Source organism: Oryza glaberrima, chromosome 9, assembly GCF_000147395.1.
Source record: "Oryza glaberrima chromosome 9, OglaRS2, whole genome shotgun sequence".
NCBI lineage: Eukaryota > Viridiplantae > Streptophyta > Magnoliopsida > Poales > Poaceae > Oryza > Oryza glaberrima.
The window spans coordinates 12581185-12597034 of NC_068334.1; the positions used below are offsets into that span (position 1 = coordinate 12581185).

Below are 15850 nucleotides of genomic sequence, written 5' to 3' on the forward strand. Positions count from 1 at the left end.
TCTTGGAGAGGTCAGAACTAACCTTTTGGGCAGCTCTCCTCAAACCCTCTTCTTCCAGAATCGCTCTCTTCACCATTTCCATGCGGCCAGGCCCCCATGTTTACTACCACTGGCACCGTCATTCAGCATGCGCCTTCTTCTTCTTCCGTGGTTGACATAACTCTTCTTCTTATTCTTATTCTTTTTTTTTCTTTTTAAGACGATGGAAGTAAATCCTGCACCAACTAGCTAGCAATGAAAGAAATAAATGGCATGTCCATTTGTAGAGCATATATGTAACTTGATGATTGTAAGTTCGGAAGCATGGATGCATGAATCCTATATGAATGATTTAATCTAACCTACTTAAACAATTGGTAATTTTCCATTCGTCACACCAAAATTTTCATCTGTTACTCAAGTATCCACATGAAAGGCCCACGCACCGTCCGATCCACTCGCGCAGACAGCTAGGATCAGCTCTCACACCACCGCACACTCGCGCAATGCCTTGCCTCTCCAACCCCTGCACCCCCACCTCGAAGAAACCAACTACCTACCTTCTCGGCTTCCCTCTGTAGAATCAAGAAGTTGATTTAGATTTTGTGATGAAAATATTGGTGGTTTGCTAATGTTAATTTGGAGATTTTATAGGATGGTTGATTTTGTGAGGTGTGCTGTTTCAGTTGACCCTGGCGGTCAGACCGGCTGAGTGCCGCCGGTTAGACCGTAGGTGTTGCGGCGGTCAGACCGGCCGGCCAGACGGTCTGACCGGCAGGATACTGATCGATGTCGGTTTCAGGTTGTTTTTTTGGATCTGGATATTTCCTTTGGGGATTTGGCTTCTAGATGGTTTCTATGTGTATGGATATTGTTGTTATACTAATGTGTGTCAAGTTGGGACGAACTTAGGCTCGGATATGGTTTCTTGGTTGTTGCATATGCAGGTGTTGCTTAAGGCCTCGGGAGAGTGTTGCCGGTGATAGATCGGAGTCAACTTGGGAGAAGTTGATGTCCAGGGATCAAGAGATCATGCGGGATACTAAAGGCTAGAGGACAATGCACGTGGTGATGAAGAAATCCATATGGTATACAAGAGGGATAGTGTACGTATGGAAAGAGGAGTCGAATTTGGAAGGGAGTTCGAATTTGGGAAGTTTGATTGAGATAAGGAAAAAGATAAGATGTTTACTTGCAAGAGAGGGTTTCCTACGTGGTTAGGAGTCCTAAGTTGTGTTAGATTCGTGGGCTTTGCACAGCCTACCTCATGTATAAATAGAGAGGGAGGGTGAGGCCTCCCGGTGTCGGTTTTAGAGAGACTAGAGTTGAGAGAAAGTTAGGGTTTCGAATTTAGTTTGAGATTTTGGCGAGGAGTGCTGTTGATGCACTTTGTAAACACTAGTTGATGCAATAAAGTCGAAAAGTTTCAACCTACATCTTCGAGTGTGTCATCTACCAGTGTTTCTGGGTCCCAACGGTCTAACCGCAGGTGTACGCGTGGTCTGACCGGTGGGATAGCGGCGGTCTGACCGCAGGTGTTCGGGCAGTCTGACCGGCAATGCTTCGACGGTCCGACCAGCGGCAGGCAGGCCGTGTGACTGGCGGTGACAGGGCTTCGACGTCTACTTCGTTCGAGGATAATCTTTAATTCCGCAAAAAAATTTTGGGTTTTTGGTTTTCGCTACCATTCACCCCCCCTCTTGTAGGTTTGTTTATTCTCGTGCGATCCTATACCCTCTATGGTGATTACCGTCAGGCTCTAGCCCGCCTCCTCTTCTCTCTCAGCATCACCATGGGATAAGTCGGATCCGGCCATGCCGAGCTGTGATGGAGCTAGATCTGGCTTCCCCTGACCACGGGAGGCACCAAATCCAGCCCTATGCTGACAATACAAGGACTGGAGGACCGAGCAGCAGCAAGTCCACCGCTGTGAGTGCCCCATGCCACGACTTCTTGCCCTTCGCCACATGCGCAAGACATACTCCATCATAGCAGCCGTGATGGCGGTGAAGGAGGTGGTAGCAGGGAAAATGCAAGAAGCCATCAAATTGGAATAGGAGGAAGTGCTGGAAGCAGAGGAAGAGGAGAAGGAGGAGGTGCCAAACCAAGATCACATGGCAATTGACGATGCTGAACCTGTGAAATCAACAACTCCGTATCAAGGAAAGACTCAATTCTTGCAAATAGTTCCAATGTTGATTCTAGTGTTGATTCTTTGTTTCTTTTCACATATTGTTGCAGTGGATGACCATGGATCTTGAGCCACCGTCAAAAAGTGAGAGCGAATTCAACCAAATTCCCCAATTTCTTTTTGCTGGTTACTGTATTGCCCTCTAATTTATTGATTTGCAGGAAAATTAAGAAGTATTAAGATTGTCCCAGCTGCTGTAGAGGATGAGAGAGCGGTAAATCCATACCCATTCAAGCCTCCTACGAGTAGAAACTCAGCTTTGTTCCTGGCTCGCTGTACTCCTCCTTGTATTTTGTATTTTCATTTGTTTCATGGCACCAAGAATTACTCTATATATGAGAGATCATATTCACCTATACTTCAAATAAAATTTTCTCTTAAATAGGGAAGAACCCTAACAGATTGTTGTGACAGATTGAGCAAATGCATATTTTTCGCGCGTGTATTGCATCGATTAGGAAAGGTTCCCATAAACAAACTTGCCAATGTCAAAGTCTCAACCTGAACCTGCCACGGTTGAGACAGGATGCGCTCGACACCTCCCACTGCCATGTGGACCCACCGAACAAAAACGGCTCTAGGGATAAAAATGGTCGGAAACGTGTCATTATTTTATTATTTTTTAAAAAATGAACAGAAACGATCGGGAAATTTCCATATTTATGAATTCAGTTCATCTATTTAGTGTCAACTTCAATGTCACGCTGACAGAAATTAAAAAAACAAAATTTTAAAAACAATAACCATCGATAAAAATATTATTATTATCTTAATTTTGCGGAATAGTATCGATACGGTTGGAAAATTTCTATACCGTTTTCACCCCTAAACGACCCCCACCCGTCAGCCTCACCGCCGTCGCGTCCCATCGCCGCACGACACGAGGGGAGAGAGAGAGAGCCTGAGGCTGATCGACTCGGACGCAGGCACGCAGCTAGCGTGATGAGTCAAAAAAATCTCAACCGACCCAACCAACCAACCCAACCGAAACCATGCGCGCCACGGTAAAAACCAAAACCAGCGGAGGAGGAGGAGGAGGCCGAGGACGCGAGCGACGCGTGGGTCTCCTCCCCTCTCCCGCCCCGCCGCGCGCGCGCTCCACGTGCTCGCCTCGCTCGCTCGCTCCTCGATCAGCACCCAATCCGAAGCAGAAATAAATCCCAATCCGATCCCCCCCTGCCCGATCGATCGATCGATCGAATCCGGATTCCGGAGAGGAGTTGTGAGCTCGGATCTCCCCCCGGTATCGTCGTCGTCGTTGCGAGGAGAGCGAGCTGCGTGCGATGGCGGCGGTGGATTGCGGGGCGCCGCCGGTGCTCGTGGGCTGGGCGTACGGCCGCAGCGGCGTGGAGGAGGAGGAGGAGTGGGGGGTGGAGATGGAGAGGGGGAGGGGGAGAGGGAGAGGGAGAGGGAGAGGGAGAGGGAGGGGGAGGGGGAGGGGGAGGAGGGGGGGACCGGTGCGGGGGAGGGGGCGGGGCCGGGGCCGGGGGCGTGGGCGGAGCCGGCCGGCGCCATCGCCGCCGGCCAAACGGCGGCGCGTGGAGGAGCCGGAGGAGGAGGTGGTGGTCGCGGGGGAGGAGGAGGAGGAGGAGGAGGAGGTGGAAACATGTGAAACCGATGGCGACGGCAGCAGCAGCAGCGACGAGATGAGGACGGTGGCGGCGATGGGGAGCGCGCCCCTGCTCGGCACCACCGTCGACGAGGAGGATTTCTCGCCGCCGAGCACCAGCGGGCGCGGCCGCGGCGGCAGGAAGCAGGGACGCGGGAGGGGTGGGAATTCGTGCCACCAATGCAAGAGGGTGAAGCCGCGGCCGGAGGAGATGGTCAGGTGCCAGCTCTGCGGCGACAAGGTCTTCTGCGCCGCATGCATCAAGAACAAGTATCACATCCATCTTTTTTCCCCCATCTGCAGTTAGATATGTGGAAAGGTGACGTGGAGTTCTCACCAAAGCTTGTGTGCTTTACAGGTACCCGGAGATGCAGCAGGCCGAGGTTAGAGATAAGTGCCCTTTCTGTCGAAATATCTGCAACTGCACTCGCTGCAATCCCAGTGACAAGTCGGATGGACCCAGGGTAATGGACATTGTGGCTTTGTTGATGTTTTAGAGATTTTTAAGATTCATTGCGACATGAAGCAGTTAGATTTCTTAGCTTCATATGATTTAGATTCATTGCTAGAAAATTGTGTTCTTCTTGTACCAGTGATGCATTGGTAGTGTTATTTTTTTCTGTTAGATCGTGAATTTCATAGGGAGTAGACGAAATTTGGCTAAACATGTTCTTTTTTAGATTGACAAGAAGGACCCCAATTTCATTTCATTAAGGACTCATAAGCCTGTTTAGTAATAGATTACTGATACAACTTGTTTAAAATCACAACTGTAAAGATATTTCGCAGTTTGCTGTGTTTCTAACATGTGTTTCTTTTTCTCCTCTTGTAGAACCCATTTGTCAGGAGATGTAACAGCAGTAGTTCAGTAAAACGGAGAGTGAAGACTGCTGCCTCAGGTTTAAGATGCAGGGTTGATACTGCGGCACTACAGGCAAAAGCAATTGATAAATTAGAAGCTAACAGTAGGATAAACAATGAATCTGCCATGTTAGATAAGGCAGATACACTAGATGTCAGGACTGATGAGGTTGACACTGAAACTAAAAGCAAATATGCCAACTACATGCTACACTACTTGGCGCCACATTTGACAAAGCTGAACAAGGACCAGATGAGTGAGATAGAAAAGGAGGCTAAAATTCAAAGTAAGCTTAGTTCTTTAGAACATCTTGAGTAATTTACTTGCTAGCTTGCAACTATTTCTTAGTACATCTCTTTCCCTGCACAGGATTGGAATTGTCTCAGTTGAGTGTGGAGCAGGCTGCCTGCCGGCATGATGAGAGAGTATTCTGGTGCTGGTTGCCTCCCACTCATCAAATACTTTTTTTTTTCATTTTAAATGTGTCCTGATTTCTTTTCCATGTGATCCAGTGACCATTGCAAAACTTCAATCTTTGATCTGCATAGAAGCTGTCCAGGCTGCTCCTATGAATTATGCATCGTCTGTTGTAAGGAGCTCCGCGAAGGCAAACTTATGGGCTCTTGTAAGGAAGAACTGTTCTCTTATCCTAATAGAGGACCTGACTACATGCATGGTGGTGATGGTGATTCAGTACCAGAGTTGATAAACTACAAACAAGGAGACCTGTCTAGCAACCAATCTAAGGACATACAGTGGCGTGTTGATTCTGACAAGATTTATTGTCCTCCAACTGAACTTGGTGGGTGTGGTAATCATATTCTTCAGTTGAGACGAATATTTTCAAAAGACTGGTTGAGTAAACTCGAAGTGGATGCTTTCCAAATGCGTAAACAATTAGAACCATCTGATATTATCGGTAGAGACACTTGTGAGTGCTCATGTTCTACTGATCATGCAAGTTCAAGGAAAGCTGCCAGCAGAGAGGATTCGACTGATAACTACATATACTGCCCTACATTGGATAATGGAAAGCCAGAAGATCTCACACACTTCCAGAAGCATTGGGTGAAAGGCGAACCCGTAATTGTTCAACAGGTTCTCAAGAAAATGTCATGTTTGAGTTGGGAGCCACCAGATATGTGGTCTAAAGTACATGGCACCGGCACTAGTCCTGAGATGAAAAACGTGAAGGCTATTGATTGTTTATCTTGCTGTGAGGTCAGTATAACATTCCTACATCTACAATACATGTTACAGTAGTTTTTCCTTGATTGATACTGACTGTAGTTTGTTTATGAGAGCGATCAGTGCTGCTATTCTAGTGAAATTGTATTTGTAGTAATGCCCTTTTTTTTGTAAATGAGTTGTCAACCTGAAAGCTGTGCCACATTTTTCTTGTGTTACATTGGCATAACACGCTGAGAGCAAACAGCTAATAGTTACATAAAAAAGGACCCACTTTGTAGTATATGAAACAAGACATCAGAATTGCTCCCAAGGGTGTCTGCAGTTGGTTGCGTCGCACACAAGCCAAATCCAGATACTTGTATTAATTAACATTCTTTACTTCATTATTGACTCAACATAATTAAATCCTGGGTGCCATCGATTCCACACTGTAGATCACTACTTCTCTTGTCAACACGCAGAACTTATGTATGAATTGAAGATTTAAAGACTGAGTTGTTCCTGAGTACAGAGGGTGTCTGTTAGCATGAAGGACCCCCTTCTTTTTGTATCCATTGACCATGCGAAAAATAAGTAAATAACACACATCACATTCAGCATCACACTAGAAATTTATGCAGTCTAGTCTCATGTGTTCTTCATTTGCCAGAAAGATTTTTACTGTATTGAGCTATAATTTTCTTTTCTTATAGTTGTCTATCTGATAATATGAAATTTTATACAGTAAACACATTTTGAAGGGAGCATGTATTTTACTAGGGGATTGCCTTCAAACAGTTTTGTTTAAACTCTATCTTAATAGTGGTTAAGGATGATGCATGAAAACATATGACCCCCATCAGTGCACCTATTGTAATTTTCATTTATCATAAACTAGAAAAGAAAAAAACGTAATATTCTGTGTCTGTGTAATCCAGGTCGAGATATGCACTCAAGACTTCTTCAATGGGTATTATGAAGGTCGGATGTATCAAAATCTATGGCCTGAAATGCTTAAATTGAAGGACTGGCCTACATCAAATCATTTTGAAGAGCTTTTGCCTTCCCATGGAGTTAAATACATGAATTCTTTACCTTTTCAACCATACACAAACTTGAAGTCTGGTTTGCTGAATGTCTCAACCTTGCTTCCTGATGACATCTTAAAGCTTGACATGGGCCCAAAATCATATATAGCTTATGGCTATGCACAGGAACTTGGTAGAGGAGATTCTGTTACAAAGCTTCACTGCGATTTGTCTGATGCAGTAAGTTGTTATAATACTATGGCCATTTATGGTTCATATAGTTCATGAAGAGTCCTTGGGCAAGTTCATTTTCTTCTTTGAAGACTTAAAGTTACTCTTTTTTTTTTTTTAAAAAATAACTGTGGTATATAAAATGAGATCCTGCTTCCTTATTTACCTGAGACCATTTTTTGCTTGTAATTCAAGACACTGAGACAACAGTGCTCTTGACACAGCTAGTTGATTATGCAAACTACTGACTATTCTTCTCCCACAGTGAAATTGTTAGCTTATAACACTGACATCTTGTTCTGTTTATTCATCTAAACCTATGATGGCTTTTTATTAGGTTAACGTTTTGATGCATACTGCTGAAGTTGACCCTTCCGAGGAACAAATAGATGCAATAAAAAGTTTGAAAAGAAGACATACAGCGCAAAATGAAAAGGAGTGTTCTGGGAATGCAGACGGAAATTATACATCTCCTAAAATCTGTGGGGATGCAAATGAGTTGTCCTGTCCTATAAACAGTGAGACCAACAAGGGAGGTGCTTTATGGGATATTTTTAGGAGGGAAGATGTTCCAAAACTGAAATTGTATCTCGACAAGCATTCTAAGGAATTTCGCCATATATACTGTTCTGCAGTTCAAAAGGTAAGTATGGGCGTGATTTATGAACAACCTTGCACTTGTGACCATCATGCTTAATGCCACCTTATGTTTTTTGAAGGTATGTAACCCTGTACATGATGAAACATTTTATCTAACAGAAGAACACAAGAGAAAACTCAAGGAGGAGCATGGTGAGTTCCTTTATCTGCTAATGTGATGTTGTGGATTTGTAGTAATTATTTGTAATAGCAAATGGTTGCGTTGAAAGGTTATTTGAAATCCTGAGATGCTCATTTAGGAATCGAGCCTTGGACATTTGTACAAAAACTTGGGGAGGCAGTATTCATTCCTGCTGGGTGTCCTCATCAAGTACGGAATCTTAAGGTAATTTTTTCAGTGTACTCTTTCAGTACCGTGACTTCTTGCAGCACTGCATACTTGAGAACTGGGTTGAAATACTTGCCAAGTTTCACATGTTTTTGTAGCTAATTTCTTATTAATGCTATGTTGCAGTCCTGCACCAAGATTGCCTTGGATTTTGTATCACCCGAGAATGTTAAGGAGTGTCTCAGCTTAACCGAGGACTTCCGAAGACTTCCTAAGAACCACAGGGCCAAAGAAGACAAATTAGAGGTAAGTAACACATTTCCAATGCGTACCCATTTTGAACCATTTGGCACGAAGTATGTTAGTATGTGTAGTCCTAGGCTTAAGCTTATCACCCCATATATCCAGAAAGATGAAGCAACACTTTTAATTGGATTACTCACAAAAAACAAATGGCAGACATTTTAAACAATAATTGAACTCTAGGTCTCCTTTCTAATTGCAACTTCATAACTAGGCTAAAGGACATCAACAAATATATATTGTTTGGTTGAAAGTTGAAACATAACCACAAAATTAAGAACTAAACCAGCAAATGAAATATCTCATCAAAACGATCTGATTGTATTTCCTTATACATATGGAACTGGTCATTGTACGGGCATACAAATCTCTATGGCCGAATGGCTGATATACCAAGGTGCCAACTTGTAGCCATTCGGCCTTTTTTTTTTTCATTTCATCTGCACACCTCTTCCCTCCTCGTGGAGTTCTCTCCATTTTATCTTGATTCGTGAGTAGTCTTGTTGCGTGGTGTTGGTGAATATGTCCCTGTTGCTGTGTGCCTTGGGTCGCTGTTGTTCATTTTTGTGCCTCTGGTTGCTGCCGTTTGCAAGCGGCTCATTCCTATGGCATTGCGAACCCACTTGGCAGGAGTCTGTACACTCCTTTTGCTACGGACGCTGCATCGATGAGATGATCACTCCTTTGCGGAAGCCTGTCACGATGTTAAGTCAGAGCGAAATGGGTCATTGACATGTGGGGCCCAGCCTTATGGGCAGGGAAACACACCTTCCTATGAAGGAGCCCCATTGCTCTGTTGCTACGGACGCTGGATCGGCGAGATGATCGAGAATCGCCGGTAATTTCATGAATGCACTTCTCTTGTTTGCTGGTTTTGGTGAGATCATGTCCTCAGAGTTTTCTAAATCTCTTATTGTTTAGAAGTCTAGCATGTAGTAGATGCTAGTTGGGTGCTCTACTGCTCTTGTTAATGGAGGATTGGTCTACGTAGATGGCAGGGTGGTGGGGGTGGTCGGCGCGGTGGCGGGCGCGGGCGTCTTGTTGGAGGAGATCGACGGCGCGGTGGTCAGCGCTGCCGCGAGGTCCTGCACCAGCCGCATCCCCGTCCTTAGTACCGCCGCCGTCGAACTCCATCTTCTTGAGCGTGACGACGATGGAGGGCGGCGCCTTCTTGGCGCGCGCGGTGGTGATGGCACCGGAGTGGTCGTCCTCGTTGTCGGAGCCCGCGGTCGAGCCTCTCCGACTCCTGCGCCGACCACCCTCGCCACCCTGGCCCCCGCCGCGGCACCCACCACCCTGGCTCCGGCCACTACGATGCTTCCTCTCCCTCGGTCGAGGCTCCCGTCGCAAGCGCCGTTGTCCACCGTCTTGGGGATCCCCGTCGTGGCGCTCGCCAAGCCGCCGCCGCCAGAGCTTGGATAGCCCGCCTCGCTCGCCTGCTCCGCCGCCCACCCGCTCGTCCGCTCCGGCACTCCCGGGACCGCCAGAGCTTGGACAGCCTGCCTCGCTCGCCTGCTCCGCCGCCCACCCACTCGTCCGCTCCGGCACTCCCGGGAAGAAAAGAGAGAGGGGAGAGGGAAGAAGAGGAGTGAGGATGAGGAAGAAGAGAGAGAAAGGAGAGGGATGAAGGGAGGAGTGAGGGTGACATGTGGGGCCCATGTGGGCCCTACCATTTTTAAATTATTTTTTGTGTAACTGACATGTGGGTCCCATGGGTTTTATTATTTTTTCAGATCGAATTGCCACGTAAGCGCTATGTCAGTTGAAGACCGAGTTAAATTAGCCACGTAGACGCCACATCCTGCCCCGCCGCCCACCCGCCCGTCCGCTCCGGTACACCCAGGAAGGAGAGAGGGAGAGGGAGAGGGAGAGGGGAGAGGGAAGAAGAGGAGTGAGGATGAGGAAGAAGAGAGAAGGGAGAGGGATGAAGGGAGGAGTGAGGCTGACATGTGGGGCCCACGTGGGCCCCACCATTTTTAAATTGTTATATTTTGTGTAACTGACATGTGGGTTCCACGAGTTTTATTATTTTTTCGGATCGAATTGTCACGTAAGCGCCACGTCAGTTGAAGACCGAGTCAAATTAGCCACGTAGGCGCCACATCAGCCAAAACCGCCAAGGGATCTTATCTGCACTGGTTTTGATAGTTGAGGGACCATTTGTATGTGGTTTTACGGTTGAAAGACGAAAATCGGATTTGTTGACAAGTTAAGGGACCTCAGATGAACTTATTCCTTTCATATTCCTTCACTAGAGCCACTACATTCGCGAGGCCCATTCAAAAACACAAGACCACCCTTTTGTCGGGTTGATGCTTGGGTCACAAATGATCTATTTGTTTTTTTTAACTTAAAAATGATCTATTTGTTGCTGCTAGAGCTGACTTTAGCTGACTTTAATGTGAAGTCGGCTTGTTGATCTGCCAGAGAAACGACAACTTTAGGGTTCGAGTTACCGACTTTATGTGAGGTCGACTTGCTGGTCTGTGGGAGGAACGAAGATACGTTTGTGGCTATGCTCGTCTACTCGTATCTCTCTTAGGTGGTCCAACATACGAAGCTCTATATCTGTTGTCAGTTCATCTTTCTTGTAACGAGAGTGTTGTAATCCTTTTTCTTATTTAATACAACAACCTGACTTAATTTTGGGAGAAAAAAGAAGAGTAGATGACAGGATGAGATAATGCCTAGTCAGCCTTCAGAGCAATGTCGTACTCTCCATAAGTATAAGGAAAAGATGAAGCTCCTATTTGGAGAGAGTTTTAGTTGGCTGCAGCTTTCCCAAACAATCTAGTTTTTCTTTCAGATTCTGAGAAGCTAGTTGTAGAATCCAAACAAATGAACTATAAGTTAGAAGCTAGGAAACCTAGCTTTTTCAGATTCTTACAACTGGTTACCAAATATCCGCTTCTCAAAATCTTAAGCTCTGTAAGAGGCTGATTCGGTAAGATCTGCTTCTCAGAATCAGGATCTTAAGCTGCCCAGATTGAAGGCACAACTACAATATCGAACATTAGATTTATACGGCGGCAGTTGCAGCAGCTAGGGCAGCGAAACAACCGGTTAAATGAATGGTATCAAGGGAGTGGATGGTTGGGGGTAAGATGGTGAAAACTAAACGATGTGATTGTGCAAACATCACAGAACTAATTGGTAAAATTAGCTGCAGGACACTGGAAGTTTGTTGCTGGACACCTGGAACCATGACATGGTTGACTAACTAGTAATTTGCTAGGTGGCACTGCATCTATTTATTATTTCTGAGTCAAATGGAGAGAAAAATCGTGAAAAAAAAAGACAATTCAGGTCCTGTTTAGATCCCACTCCAAAATTTTTCACCCTGTTACATCGAACGCTTGAACACCTGCATGAAATATTAAATATAGGCTAAAAAATAATTAATTGCACAGATTGCAACTAATTTGCGAGATAAATCTTTTAAGCTTAATTGCACAATGATTTGACAATGTGGTGCTACATTAAACATTTGCTAATGACAATTAATTAGGCTTAATAAATTCGTCTTGCGCTTTGCTGACGGATTATGTAATTAGTTTTTTATTAGTGCTCGAATACCTCTTGCGACACCCTATATAATATCTGATGTGACACACCAAAACTTTACATATGTGGATGTTGTAACGCAGCTAGGTGTGGTTCAAAATGGACCCAAGCCCACATACCCTCGAGAAACTATTCTAAACTCTCAATGGGACATCTTGTTGTTTGCATATCATCCAAATAGTTATGACAAAGTTTCAAGAAGATAGATTAATATGTGATAATCACTCTTCAAACATACGTGGTCAAATTTAACTTTTACAAGTTACAACGAAAAAAAAAATTGATTGCAAATATACGTTACCTACCCATAGTTTAATTTTTTTTAGCAACTTGTAGAAGTTAAATTTAACTTGCATGTTTGTGAAGTGATTTATCACATATTAATCTATTTGTTGTTTTTTTTCAACTTTTTTTACATAACCATTTGAATGACATGCATATAATGAGGTGATGCCCCTCGAGAGTTTACGAGTCCACTTACACATTCCCTCTCCAATCTCCTCTAAAAACCTATAAAGCGGCAACAACGTTAATGGCGCGGTCACTACTACAGAAAGGGCTATTGGTGCTGGTTTGGAACACGGCATAGGTGTCGGTTCTCCGAACCCACACCACGGAGGCGGCACTGATTGTGAAACCAAATAGGTGCCGGTTCCTGTGTCGATTTAGAACCGACACCTATAAGGATGAACGAGCCAAAAAAAAAAAAATACCGGATCGGCTCAAATCAAGTCAACCCAAGCACGGATCAAGAACACACATCAAGAACTTCAAGAACATGTCAAGAATACACATCAAGAACTTCAAGAGCAACAGAGCACGAATCAAGCCGGCCGACCTCAAGAACACATAACACAGAACATATCAAGCACACGTTAACACAAGAAGCATCGCCCTTTGTGTCGCCGGCCGTCACATCGCCCTCCGCGTCGGCCTTCTCCTCCACCGCACCGTTGTCAGATGGAGAGGAGGGCGCCACTGTCTTCAGCACCACCGTCGCCGCTGCTGTGGGCAGGCGCCAAGCCGCCACTACCTCCCTCTAGATCTAATGGAGGGAGGGTGCCGTCGACATGCTGCCGGACCGCCGCTGCCTCCCATCCCGCCAGATCTGGCGGAGGGAAGGGCGCGCCACCGGGCCGCCGCCGCCACCTTCGCCAAACCGTTGAGAGAGGGAGAGAGCGGTGGAGAGAGAGAGCGGAGGGGAGGGTGGCGCTGTCGGCGTTTATTGGTTTTTTTATAATAAATTATGGGTGTCGCTTTTAAAAAAAAACATCATTTATTGTATTGATGTCGGTTTTAGTTAAGAACCGGCACCTATTTCTTCACAAAGTTGCTGGTTCTAGCTGACACGCGCTTATGTGGGCTGGAAAAATATTATAGGTGTCGGTTTTACCGCTTCTAGCACTTATAGTGTCGTGTTCTATTTGCTTTTATGTAGTAGTGGGTGGCCATTACAAGCTATTGTCACGGACAAACGCGTCTTTTCTAAATATCTCTTTCTATTTAGCTTGGAAATGATAAAATAATAGTTGTGGTGTCCTATAGTCATGTCACGTTATTTAGGTGTCTAGCACAAAGACCGTAAATTTTTTCATGTGATGTACTGGTAAATTTGCTTTTACGACCAAATCTCCACGGAACAAATTTGCGTAGAACTTCCGTGAGACGACCTAGAAAAATGCCCACCTTAAATGAACGGTACGTAGGGAGTGAGAGGATGGTCTTTAGATAAGATGTCAAAATTAAACGACATCACATACATAATTCTCATGGATCTACTTTCGTAAGACTACGGACCAAATTCTCAGGAAAAATGCTTTGTCCCGAGCGTCTGATTCTGCGACTCGCGTCGGACCCTAAGGGGCACCAACATCCACCGTCCATCTCTTTATCCATTTTACCACTTGTTCTCAGCCACTCCTTTTCTCATTTCTCTCTCGCAATGGAGGAACTCTTCACCACGCGTATGAGGAAGCACATATAAACTCGATCATGAGAAAGACTGTCACTGGAGGAGCGGAGGTTAGGGCCCTAAGCTCGCCGGGCGACAGCGGCAGCTCACCGCGGGCAGCAGCGGCAATGCCGCTAGGAGATGCAGCCATCGCCGGTTAGGGTCCTGATCTCGCCGGTGGCAGCAGGGCCACGAGGAGGTGGGGGTGGAGCTTGAGGCGCCGCCGACGAAGGTGAGGATGGTGGGAGCATCGAGTTAGCAAGGATTTGTTGCAATTTTCATTTCTATATGCTGCAGTTCATTTCTTTGGATGTTGCGTATGTTTTTTGTTGTTGAAGACTGCATTCTTTAAGTGTTGCATCCGATTGAAACATCTTCGGTAAAACAACGGAACATTCTTCCATGAAGGATGAAACATCAAGGAAACAACTCATGTTGACACATTTTTTCTAGAACAGTGAAACATTACAACATCTCTTTTCAGCGGCGGAGACTGCTCCTGGGCAGGTTGGGTGGCCGCCCGGGCTCTGCCGCTGTCGTCTCCATTGCTGTTAGCCATTGACGTATATAAAAATTAGCCGGCCATCAAAAACAGTACTAATCGTCCGGGCTTCACGGCAATGCTGGCTCCGCCACCGATCTCTTTAACACATAGTGAAACAGTGCCCGGAGTTTTACAAATCTCTGACGTCCGACGCGGAGTCCTCTCCAAATTCTCATGGAATAAATTTGCGTAGAACTTCTCCGAGAGCCTAGAAACCTCCTACGTCGTACAGTACAGAACTCATGAATTAGCCCATACATTGGCCCAGCATAAGCCCGTAACTACAGCCCAAAAACCTCATGATTTGGCTCAACATCAGCCCAATCAGCCTAGCTATGTGCATGCAAGCCGATAAATTATTACGTGGGCCAGTTCATTTTTGTCACGTCCAAACGCCACATCAATCAGAAACCCAAACATCAGCGAGAAACAAGTTTGTCCTAACTTGTACGCATTAGTTCAAACAATAATATTTTTTTAATTATTTTTCTGGTTACACATCACACGTTTTACACGTGATCTAACCAATGTTTGAAAATTTCTTAAAAGATCATAGTCGATGCTAATAATTGCCAAATAGATTACTCCAGTTTACTGGGTAAAATCTAATGGTTATATTTTTATTTTACATGCAATATATTATTTATCTCAAGAAGAGTATCTATGAACTTACTAACCTCTTGTGTGAATACAGGTGAATAAGATGATAATCTATGCTATCGACCACAGCTTGAGGATTCTGAAAGAGCGTTTCCCCTCTCCGTCCGATTGATGACGATGGTTGCATTGACGTCGTCTTCAAATGGGGTTCCTACGAGAAAGCGGATTAGATTATATGCAGGCATGTAGAGTTAGAGATATTTGAGCTCAATAAATAAAGACTTTGTTGAGCAGTTTATGTTTTGTACTATGGGGGGATTTCGAATTAATTGTTCAATCCCTTAATGTGCTATAGTAGTGATCTAATGTGATGATGGTAACATTAATCCGTATGTGTTTGATAACGTGCGTTGACATCAAGTTTTTTTAGATCTCATCAAGAGTGTTATACATACTCCATACCTAAATAATGAAGTGGTAAAGGAAAAGGAAAACGTTACTGCGATTAATAAAGTGATAATTAAGACTAGCCCTAGCTAATCTTAGTAAAATATGGGTTAAAGCCCCTAATTATAAACCAAGCAATCTAACCCCTATTGATTCCCTACGCATACTAACTTCTATCGGCATACAACATAGATATATTGGAACTAAATTCATACAACAAAGATATATTGGAACTAAATTTTATCCTCCTAGGAGGGAATCACTTCAAAAGGAGTGTAAGGGAAAAATTCACAATTATGTGTACTCATCAAAGAACTACTCAGTGAAAATTTTATAAGAGAAAAACAAAGTCAAAGATAAATTTTAAAGACCGTGTCATCATCCAAAACGTTAAAAATTAAGAAACCGGAGGGAGTAGCATTTAGAAAGACTCAATATAAAAT

At 44.7% G+C, this 15850-nt stretch overlaps 2 protein-coding genes across 4 annotated transcripts; both read left to right on the forward strand.

Annotated features, from left to right (window-relative positions):
* Positions 1-3171: 3171 nt before the first annotated feature.
* Positions 3172-15346, forward strand: LOC127784002 (lysine-specific demethylase JMJ26-like). 3 transcript variants are annotated; one of them, XM_052311172.1, is made up of 11 exons: positions 3172-4049; positions 4138-4243; positions 4612-4927; positions 5011-5074; positions 5154-5862; positions 6750-7079; positions 7408-7713; positions 7790-7862; positions 7970-8055; positions 8185-8304; positions 13814-14789. In XM_052311172.1, exons 1-11 carry the CDS (start codon positions 3454-3456, stop codon positions 13847-13849), a joined length of 2742 nt encoding a protein of 913 aa, XP_052167132.1. In that variant the 5' UTR covers positions 3172-3453; the 3' UTR covers positions 13850-14789. The 3 variants fall into 3 exon arrangements, with proteins under 3 accessions (XP_052167132.1, XP_052167131.1, XP_052167130.1); XM_052311171.1 differs by lacking the exon at positions 13814-14789 and adding an exon at positions 10729-10962; XM_052311170.1 differs by lacking the exon at positions 13814-14789 and adding an exon at positions 15055-15346 and having other exon boundaries at positions 3173-4049.
* On the forward strand, positions 8311-10722 carry LOC127784003 (formin-like protein 20). Its single transcript, XM_052311173.1, has one exon. It carries the CDS (start codon positions 9293-9295, stop codon positions 9926-9928), a length of 636 nt encoding a protein of 211 aa, XP_052167133.1. The 5' UTR covers positions 8311-9292; the 3' UTR covers positions 9929-10722.
* Positions 15347-15850: the final 504 nt, after the last annotated feature.